This window comes from Phocoena phocoena, chromosome X (genome assembly GCF_963924675.1).
Source record: "Phocoena phocoena chromosome X, mPhoPho1.1, whole genome shotgun sequence".
NCBI lineage: Eukaryota > Metazoa > Chordata > Mammalia > Artiodactyla > Phocoenidae > Phocoena > Phocoena phocoena.
In genome coordinates, this window is record NC_089240.1 from 39,689,210 (window position 1) to 39,699,991 (window position 10,782).

The window sequence follows — 10,782 nt, forward strand, 5'->3', positions numbered from 1 at the left end:
AGCTCCAAGCTCTTCCTGTGAGAGGACTATTTGTGTTTCCTCAAACTTAGGGAAGTGTATATGTGATGTCAGAAAAGGAGAGGGATCTGCATACTGAAACCAAACTTTTATCTTTTTCATCCAAATGGCACAGAAGGGCTAGCCATGGCTTTCTGAACTTCTACTCCATGTGAAGGCAGCAGCTTTACGTATGCTAGTACATTTGATTCTCTTAATAACCCATCCCTACTTTACAGATGTGGAAACTGAGGCTTGCGGAGCTTAAGTGCCTTGCAAGTTCAGATAATATGTTGCTAAGCAGGGATGCAAACTCAGGGCTGCCTGTTAGAAAAACCCATGATCTTTCTGCTTCGCTACACTGGTTCTAGCAAAGGCCCACTCTGTGAACAACGGCTGGGTCTTGAAACCACAGTTCTTGAAGAGGCTTCTGGTCCTGAACTGGGGAGGGCACTGCCTCTTCATATCCAACCCCAAAAAGCCCCATCAATTTTGCTTTCAGTCCACAGATAAGTTATCAGTACCAACCAAGTGTCAGGGAACAGTGGCTGCTAAAGGGTCACCAAATTCAAAGCTGTGTGGGATCCAGGAGGTGTGTGATTCCACACAATGGAATCCTCCCCAGGGGAGAGGCACTGGCCTATTACCATTTGCTGATTTTCTAGGCACCACCTTGACCCTTTTCTCCAGTCATTCCTCCATCTGTGTGCCGACAGTTCCATCAGGGAAGAATGTTCAATCTCCTTCTGATTAATGTATGAAAAAGTACTAAGAAAATGTGTCTCTTCATTATTATTAATAATTGAGGGTTATACTGCAAATGAAAATTAGGCTTATATGTTATACATTTAATTTATTTTTTTAAATTTATTTTATTGTAGTATAGTTGATTTACAATGTTGTGTTAATTTCTGTTGTACAGCAAAGTGATTCAGTTACATTTCAAAGAAGGTGCTCTAAGAAACTGTCAGTAAGTACCTTCTGCAATGAAGGACCATTCAAACTGCAGTGGAAGTAGGCACAAAGAATTCCATTCAAGGACATTGCCACAGATCTGTTTAAAAAGACCAGACACCGAAAACTTGCAAGGAATCAACTCTATTGGAAGTTTTAGGACAACCATGGGAAATGATCCTCCCACTGGGAGAATAAGGAAGGGCCTAGGCCTCCGAGGCAGGCCTGTTTCCCGTAGCTACTCTTGTTCATGGGGGTTCAAAGCACCCCTCCCCAAGGGCCTGTGACTAAGGATTTACAACTAGGTGGCTCTCTTTGATAACAATAACAGCGATACACATTTATGAATCACTTTAGCAGTCACTTTGCTGAACTCTGTATGTGCATTAAGTCAGTTAAACCTTTCAATAAACCTATGAGGTCAGCACTGCTATTATCATGCAGATGAGGAAACTGAGGCACAGAGAAGTTCAGTGATTTGCTCCAAGTCACACAGCCAGGAACTGGAGGAAGTAACCTTCAGGGCTCCAGAGCTTGTACTCTAAACCACTTTGCTGCTACTTAGTCCTCTATCATCTATTTTATGAATTTGTGCTTTTGGTAACAAACGGGTAACATTATTAGGAGTTATAGCTAGCAGGGTCCTTAAAGATGATTTTGTCCCTGTCCCCCTTCCATTATATATATATATATATATATATATATATATATATATATATATATATATATATATATATATATATAATTCTTTTCCAGATTCTTTTTCCTTATAGGTTATTAGTTCTCTGTGCTATACAGTAGGTCTTTGTTGGTTATCTATTTTTTTAAACATCTTTATTGGAGTATAATTGCTTTGCAATGGTGTGTTAGTTTCTGCTTTATAACAAAGTGAATCAGCTATACATATGTTCCCATATCTCTTCCCTCTTGCGTCTCCCTCCCTCCCACCCTCCCTATCCCACCCCTCTAGGTGGTCACAAAGCACCAAGCTGATCTCCCTGTGCTATGCGGCTGCTTCCCGCTAGCTATCTATTTTACACTTGGTAGTGTATATATGTCCATGCCACTCTCTCACTTTGTCCATTATATTTTGAGGATGAGAAAATTGAAGATGACTTGTCTGAATAATCATAGAAAATTAGTGGCAGGGGAGGACAGATCTCAGGGGTCTCTGTCTCCCAGTTTGTGGGGATGGCATGGAGATGGATGCCCTACCCTGTGGGATAACCTCATTGTCCTCTTTTTCTGTCCCCACCTTCTGAGGAGGCTCTACTGAAAGGACAGCACTGACTTGGCAGGTGACTGTAATGGATCCCGGTGCATGTCCAGCCATGGCTTGAGGTGTCCCATGAGGACCAATTGAGGACAAATAAACAGGTTTAGAGGCCACACTTCTCCCCCTTTCCAAATGGTAATAACTTTAGGATGCTGAATGGGAAAAAAATGAATATTCTTACAACTTTGATTACCTACTTTATTAAACTGAAGAATGTCAGTGAGAAAATGGGCCCTGCTGTTTATTCACTAAAATGTTAATATCCTAGAATTTGGAAAACCACAAAATAGAGGCAGAGTTCTAATCTTCCTTCTGAACTGACATCATGGGCATGTTTGTAGTGAGCCTGGCTGAGTTCCTCACTGGGTTAAAAGATGGACAAGCAAGATCATAGTTTCCCAGAGCTGGAAGGAAGAATAAATGTCATGTGGTCCCATCCCTGCAAGCTCCTCAACATGGAGAGCAGGCTGGGGGTGTAGGGGAGAGTGACAACATTGGAACGAGAATGTATATTTCTTGTGTTTGCATCCAGTCAAACACTAAGTTTGTAGCCACGCCTCCCTAAATATTTCGTGCCTCTCTTCCCTCTTCTCTACCCCTCAGGACACTTAAAACATCCAGCATCTTTCCAAAGCTCTCAGGATACAGTTCATACTTCACAAGGCTCTTCCTAAGCCCATCTCCTGCTGCTGCCCTCACAAGCTTGCGTTGGTCTCACCAAACCACTGACCATCCTTGGCTAAGCTGTATTGTTTTGGGCCTCTGAGCCTCCACTCATCTTGTTATATGCTGATCCCTTTATCTGAGACACTTTCTCTTTCCTCCCTGGATAATCCCTACCCGACACATTAAACCCTAGACAGGTATCATCTCTTCTGATTCTCACTCCCTCATCCCCCCAGTCTGAGATAGGTTTCCTCCCACATGCTCCCATGACATCCTGTGTAGGACATTTTGTATAGTCCTCATACTCTGCTTTAATCATTGGTTCATGTCTCTGTCTTCCTTCAGGGCCAGAACTGGGCCTCCTTCAACTTTGTAACTAAGTGCCTAGCAGAGTGCTTGGCTCCAAGTTAGTACCCAATGATTTTAGTTGGATGGATGGATGGTTGGATGGGTATTTGAATGAACAGATGGTTAAGTGAGTAGTGGAATACATGGAGGGATGGATGAATGGGATGCACAGAGTGAAGGCTGGGTGGAAGAATGCCTAGAGGGATGCTTGGATGAATGGGTGAATGGATGGATGGATGGGTGCATGTATGGATGATTGAATGTGTAGATGGATATTTTTGCCTTAAGCTCTGGGGCCCTGAAGCTCTCAAGATCTCTGAATTCATTTGAGGAAGTGAGTTAAAGCAGTAATTACTATCACCTTCTGAGGTGAAGGAGAAAGACAAGGGCAAGGGAGAAGGGAAGGCAAAAAAAAGCTTAATGATTTATTTATTTTGCTGTGAGTCATCCACCACTCAGAAGTATTTAAACATTCTTTAAGACTTTGGGAATGGGGGGTGAGGATGTAAGGCCATTTGGGTACAGTAAGGAAGGCAAGGTAAGACGTCCATCCTCGTAAGAGCCGAGGAATCCTTAGGAGTGATTCTGATCAGAAATACTGCCATTAGGTACCCCATACCCCACACTTTCACCTTACCTGTTACTCGCACATATGCAAATACTGATCAATCAGATCCTGGTAGAACTTGCCAGTTGGGGTGGTCACTTAGAAGTTTATATATAAGGATATATTCAGTAGGAAGGATATGTAAATCAGGTTGACTCATTTTTCTAGCTTCCCTTAACTTTTTCATTCATGATTTGAAAGTCAACATGTAATGCATGGAAAACTGGTACTGAAAGCATTCTAATGGTCAAAGATCATTGGTTGTGTATGGGAAGCATCAGATTCATGATTACCATTCTTGCCAAAGAAAAGATAGGGAAAGAAGGAAAGGTGACATCCTTCCACCAATCATGTGTCTTCAGCCTACCCAGCCTGCCCGGGGAGCTCACCCTCTGTTTGTTGCTGAACAACAAGCATTGTCCCATCCTTATTGAGGACCAGGACTGGAGTTCTAATGCTTGCCTGGCTATAGCATTTCAGTCTAACATCTGAAAGTTTTGGATGGGCTTTCTCCTAAGGTAGCATTATGACCAGTTTTAAAAGTGGAGAAATGTTTGGAGATGAACAAAAACGATGAGCAAACACACCATTGGAAAGAGAGGCAAAGGATGTGAACTTGTAGACAATTTAGCAAAGAAGAAATACAAATGGGCAAGAAGCCTGCAAAAAGGGCTCAACTGAGAAGAAATCCATAATAAAAATAATAGTAATAGTAAATACTTCTGAGTGTGCAAAAAGTAAACTCTATAGGTAGAAGTCTCCATTTGGAGATATATATGTATATATGTATATATATACATATATATCTCATAATCCTAAAAAGTCACTGTATTTTTTGACCCAGAAATTTCACCTTTAGGAATTTGTTACAGGAATTAATCACTGATGTGCATAAAAGTCTAGCCACAGGGATCTTCAACATAGCACTGTTTATAATAATGAAAAGTGAAAAAAAAAAACCCTTGTTACCCCACAATAGTTGATTAGTTAAATAAATTATGGTTGATTGATGCAATCGAATACCACGAAACCACTAAAAGTCAAATTGTGGAGAAGAATAGTTAATGTGGAAAGGTGTTCCGATACATGGTTAAATAAAAGTTTCCAAAAGAGTATGCATAGTATGATCACATTTTTGTTGAAAAAATTTTAATCCATACTTAGAAAAAAGGTGGTAAGGATCATATACCAAAATGTTAACTAAACATTTTGAGGAATTGTCTGTGATTTTTATTTTGTGCTTTCTTTAATCAATATTTCCTGAAAATTCTAAAATAAAGAGATATCACTTTTAAAATAAGGAAAATACTATTTACAATGTAGAGAAAAAGACTATAAACAAGTCCACGTTCCCAGAGCCACTTACTACCTCTCGCTGCTTCCTTGCGCTGAGGATGTGATTTCTCAACGTGAAGCATTCCAAACCTCAACCTGCCCCGCCTGGTGTTTCCCTGCTTGGATCTGCACACTTCCCTTTCAGGCAGGCGCACGTGGAAAATGAATTCTGAGGGAGCTGAAGTAATATCCTGAACTCAACTGGAACACAAACCTGTTTGGGGAAATGCTTCCTGAATATGGTCATTACCTGACTGATGAGAAAAACCTCATTTCTTTCCACTCGAAGAGCCGACTGTAATATTCATACACTCTTGTTTACTTATCTGGGGGAGGATATGAATCTGGAGCTCTTCCTCAGTTGAATCCCTTAATTTCCCTCCCTCTTATCTTAAAATATGTCCATATTCTCACTGCCTTCTTTCTCCAAGGAATCAGTGCCACTTCCCCTGTGTTTTGGGTCCTCTCCATCCCATTTCTTACGTGGGAAATCTTGAGTTCATTTCCAACATCCTCATTTCCTGTCACATCGAGTTGATCAACAAAATGATTCTCTAGCTGAACTGACTTGCATCCTTCCTGCGCTGCTTTGTTCCCAATGATCTCTCTCTTGGACTAGGAGAACTGGTCTGACGGCCCCTGCCAGCATCACCAGGCTGTTCTGCACACTGCTTTCCAGAAGATCTTTCCAAAATACAGGCCACATCTTGTCCCCACCCTACTTAACATCCTCACCATTGCCTGCAGTACAGCTTCCTCAGTTGGAGGTCTTTCAACTTTTTAACATACAAAATGCCTTAAAAAATGGTCTAATAGGACATGTACACACTACTATATATAAAATAGATAACTAATAAGGACCTATTGTATAGCACAGGGAACTCAATACTGTGTAATGACTTATATGGGAAAAGAATCTAAAAAAGAGTGGATATATGTATATGTATAACTGATTCACTTTGCTGTACACCTGAAACTAACACAACATTGTAAATCAACTCTACTCCAATAAAATTTTTTTTAAAATGGTCTAATAGGAAAAGTTCACATCCACTCCCTATAACATCTACCGTCTCACAAAAGAAGTTCTTTTTGTTGGTATTTTCTATTTGTTATTTCTGTTTAGTAACTTAGTAGAATACTCAAATATGTCTTTGGTTAATACAGATTGGAAATAAAATTATCGTAAATGAATGCCTTCTGCTTAGTCATCAAATCTTACAAGCCAGAGGCAGGGCCTTGGGGGAAGGCACAAGAGAAGAGGCCTATTACAAAGGGTCTATTGAAAAGGCTGGAGACCACTGGCTCACAGGTTAAGTCCCAATTCCTTGGTATGGCATTCAAGGCCCCTGGCCCCATCTGACCCTTCCAACCTCCTCCTGCTGCCATGCCTCCACATGTGCCCCATGCTCCAGCCACTAAGACTTCTCACCTCTTCCCACACCGCTGGGCCTTCGCTCAAGCTGATCCTTCTAACTTAAGCCCCTCTCCTCCCACTAAATTTCAGCTCGTCCTTCAAGGTCTTGCTCAGAACACCTTCCCCTGGAGAAGCCTTTCTCCAGTCCCCATTTGGAATTAATATCCTCTCCCTGGACCTCCCCGAGGTCCTTTACACTTCACTTCTGGCCTGCATCAGATCAAGCCTTATTGTTATTTGTAACACCGTTCCCCTTTCCTGATATCCCGGAGGGCAATGACCAGAGTTATAGCAATGCCATTACAGCACGTGCTGGGTCTTGGCCATAGTAAAGGCCAAGTAAAGGCCAACACATTGACTGTGTGTTGGCAGGCCTGAATTCCAGAGTGTGGTACTATTCTTTGGTGAGAGCCAGGTGCATTGAGATTTACTAAACTTAGGTTTTCCTCTGATCAAGGCAACATCTCACAGCAGAAAACTTGTTCAGAAACTTTGGAGCAAACTGCCTCGGTTTGAATTCCAGATCTGCCACTTATGAGGTGGTGACCTTGGGCAAGTCACTGAACCTTGCTAGGTCTCAGTTCACTATCTGAATCATGAGTGCAAAACACTAACTGCCAGGATTGTTGTGAGGAGAAAATAAAAACAGCTTTAAATTGTCTGTCACATAGTAAGCTGTCTATAAATTTTATTTCCTTCCCACTATGAGAAATGAACTTGGTAAACTCAATAGTCCCAGGCTACTCCATTCATAGAAAACTTTAAGCTCCCATTTCCAAAGGAAACTTTGGATTTAGCATTTAGAGCTGGAATTTGGCTTCACACCTTACCCCCTTCCCATCCCAACTTTAACTCATTCCCACTATGATTAAATGGCTTTGCTTCAGCTCCCACCCATAAATTCATAAATTACATCCTGACTTGATTTCAAGAAACTCCTGGACATCATCACATGAAGGGAACAGAATTTTGCCCCTCAGAGTTATCTGATTGAGATTCTGACCTTATTTCTTCTTTAAAGAACTTCTTGCAAATAGATGTCCCGATGCAGGCATTACATTTATCAAGACCGAGGAAAGTCCTTCCAAAATTGTAGCTGGTTCTGACTCGGGACACCAGAGAAGGAGAGGGAGAAGCCGGCGAGGAGACAGAGTAGCTCAGGGCTGAGACCCACAGCAGCAGGGCTGGCCAGCCCGGGTGGAGGGCTGCAGCTTCAGGCCCCAGCCGCGGCTCCATCATGGGCTCTGGACTCCAGCTGCAGCCCTCGCTGCCCACTTAGGGCTGTGCAGCGGCAGGTCTTGGCAAAAGAGAGAGGGCTGGCTTCAGGGCACTGACCCCATCCCAGCTTCCCAGGTTTCTGTTTGAGGATGCTAAGGAGCTTGGGGCTAACGAGGCTGGGGAGGAGGTGAGGAAGTCCATGGAGGATGCTGATAACACCGTTTCCAGAGTTACTCTTCCTCTGCCCTGGGGCGGCTGCTGCAGCCTGGGGAGGGGCTGACTAGCAGATTTCGGGAAGGACAATGGCCAGGGCCTCCCTGTGCAGTCTTTTTGACAAACACAGGATATCCTGGCTGGGCAGGAAAGGTCCATGCAGGATGTATGTCCGACCTGGTTTCCACCTGGGAGTGTCAAAGGATCTTGAAGGTCTCCGCCCTCCACTGTTTTAATTCTGGGTGTATCTGTCCCTATGGATCACACACATACACACACAAACACACGCACACCAGCCCCTCCCCGGCCCCCTGCGGTAGATAATTTGGCCTGTCCCTTAACCAGCCATATTTGGCTGTGAAATAGCTAGAAGTCATTTTGCCGGCCATTAAGGGACACATTTGATACTGATTTGAAAAGTGAAGGCTTTTTAATCCTTAGGGAACAGACAAACGCAATCTGAGAAGAAAGGAGGGGAAAGGACCCGGTGGCCTCTGGCATGATAAGGGGAGGACCAGAAAGATCCTTCTGCCTGCACCCAGCTGTGTCTGTCCCTCTCCTCCTTGCCTGAAAGTGCCTCTTCCTTTACTGCCTGACCTCCCTTCTCAGTGGCCGGCCTGACTTGGTGGGATATGACTGCCCCAGGATGGCCTTCCTCATGACACCAAGAAAAGGTCCATAGCATGGAGCAGATGGCAGTGCTAATTTAGGAATATGTAGAGAGGACCAAATCAGGGAAGGCAGGCTTGGGTTGGGAGAAGGAAAAAAAGCTGGGCATGGCCTCAGGAGAATTGGGGAGTTTTGCTAAAGATTGATGGGAAGAGCAGGGTACGGGCAGTTCTCTGATGGTTAAGCATGCGCTTATTAGCTAGCTGTATATGCTCCTCAGTCAAATGTCATGCTTTTTTTTTTTTATCGTGGAGTTGTGAGAATTCTTTATGTATTCTAGATACTAGTTCTGTGTTGGTTATGTGGCTTGCAAATATTTTCTCCCAGGTGGTAACTTGTCTTTCGTCTTCTTAACGGGGTCTTTTGCATTGATAAAAAGTACAGAAATACTGAAAAAAAGGTACAGGGCTAAGTACAGATCCCTGGGGAAAGTGCTGCAAATGGTGTTCCAGATTCAATGTGATTTAACAAAATATATATTGTACTTACTGTTACCTCAAGGTTTTAATTTAGGTCCTGCAGGTGATCTCAGCAGCAGGGGAGCTAAGAGCCCAGGCAAGTTGCTCATGGACAGTTACAGCAACACGTTGTAGGAAGGGCACTGACTAAAGTTACTAACTGTTCCAGTTTGCCCAGGGCTGTTGGTGTTAGTCCTGGAATCTCAGGTAACCCCTTAATCTTGGGAAAACTCGAATGATTGGTCACCCATATGAGGACCTGATAGACCTCCCATAAGAGTTGTATGAGATGAGATCTCAGGTGTGCCATTTGGCTATTAGGTTGAAGGACAACATTAAAGGTTGGAGGGCTTGAGAGGCACCTTGGAGGCAGACCTGTAGATCACACACACACACACACACACACACACACACAGGTTTTTTTTTTAAACTTAGTTAACTTTAACTTTTTCTCATGTCATTAAATATTCTTCCATGAGACCATTTATAAGTACTGCATTCCATTATATAGATGTAGTACAATTTATTTAACAAATCCCTTATTTTTGACACTTTGGAGGATTTTGACAGCTGAAACTCCTGAAAATGATGAAAACCAGATTTTTTTCCTCACTTCCAAAAGGCCATGAATTGTAAGATCCACCATCAATTTAAATAGCAGCGTTTTAGAGGAAAAATATAAGAAACACTATATCAAGTATCCATTAAAAAGTGCTCTAAATTATCCCTATAACTTTAACTATATGCTACTTCCCATTTTTGAATCATGACCAAATTTTGGATGTGTTTTTCACATTTAGAGTCTGAACGTATACTGAGTTGCTCATTTCAGGGGACTTGCTGCTTTTCATAATGTTCTCACGATTCTTAGTCTCTTTGGTACCTTTAGTGATATGGCAAGTATAGCAGGTAAGATTTTCAGTCTATACGTTCAGATGTGAAGACCTACAACTTTACATTTTATAATTCAACCTAATTTTTATTTTGAGCCTTCCATTCTGGATTGGTGGAAAGTCTTAGCATGGTTATTTCTTGAGTTCTTCCCTTCTCTTCTGGATATTTCTTGAGTTCTTCCCTTCTCTTCTGGAATTTCATTGTGGTTCGGTGAGATTTACTCAACATTCAGCCACTGGGTGGAGATGTTTGGTACCACTGCCCGCCATGTGGCCTGTTATGATTAGTCCAAGTTGCTTCTTAATCCCTTCAAACTCTACTTGGGGCTCATGCTTCAGCCTGCAAGACTGCCCACCACGCCTTTAGATGAACCTTGAGTGTCACTTCCTTTCTGGGGTTTTGCCACTCCCTTACTCTTGCATTCCTAGTCCACCAAGAGGACATATTTACTTTCTAACTTGCCACATTCTACCCCTGATGGAATGAGAAAGGGACTGTCTGCTTGAATTGGTAGGGGATGGGAGGGGCAGGAAGAGGAAAACACAAGGGTAAAAAAACACAGGTTTCTGTCTTCAAATGCTTTTCTGCCACACAAAGTATATCAGGTTTTGCTTGCATGACTTATTTGGTTGGAACCACAGTTTCACTTTTTCCCGTAATTGAGTTATTTGTCACTAGAAGTTAAAGAGCTTCCTTAAAAGTCAGCCAGCCCCTGGGACAGATTTTTCAG

At 42.6% G+C, this 10,782-nt stretch overlaps 1 protein-coding gene across 1 annotated transcript in view; it reads right to left on the reverse strand.

Moving 5' to 3' along the window:
• The window catches only part of DIPK2B (divergent protein kinase domain 2B), a 46,500-nt gene extending 38,664 nt beyond the window's left edge, over positions 1-7,836 (reverse strand). The window contains exon 1 of the mRNA XM_065901295.1: positions 7,604-7,836. Coding sequence (XP_065757367.1) covers positions 7,604-7,836 — 233 coding nt within the window. The remainder of the gene's footprint in view (positions 1-7,603) is intronic.
• Positions 7,837-10,782: the final 2,946 nt, after the last annotated feature.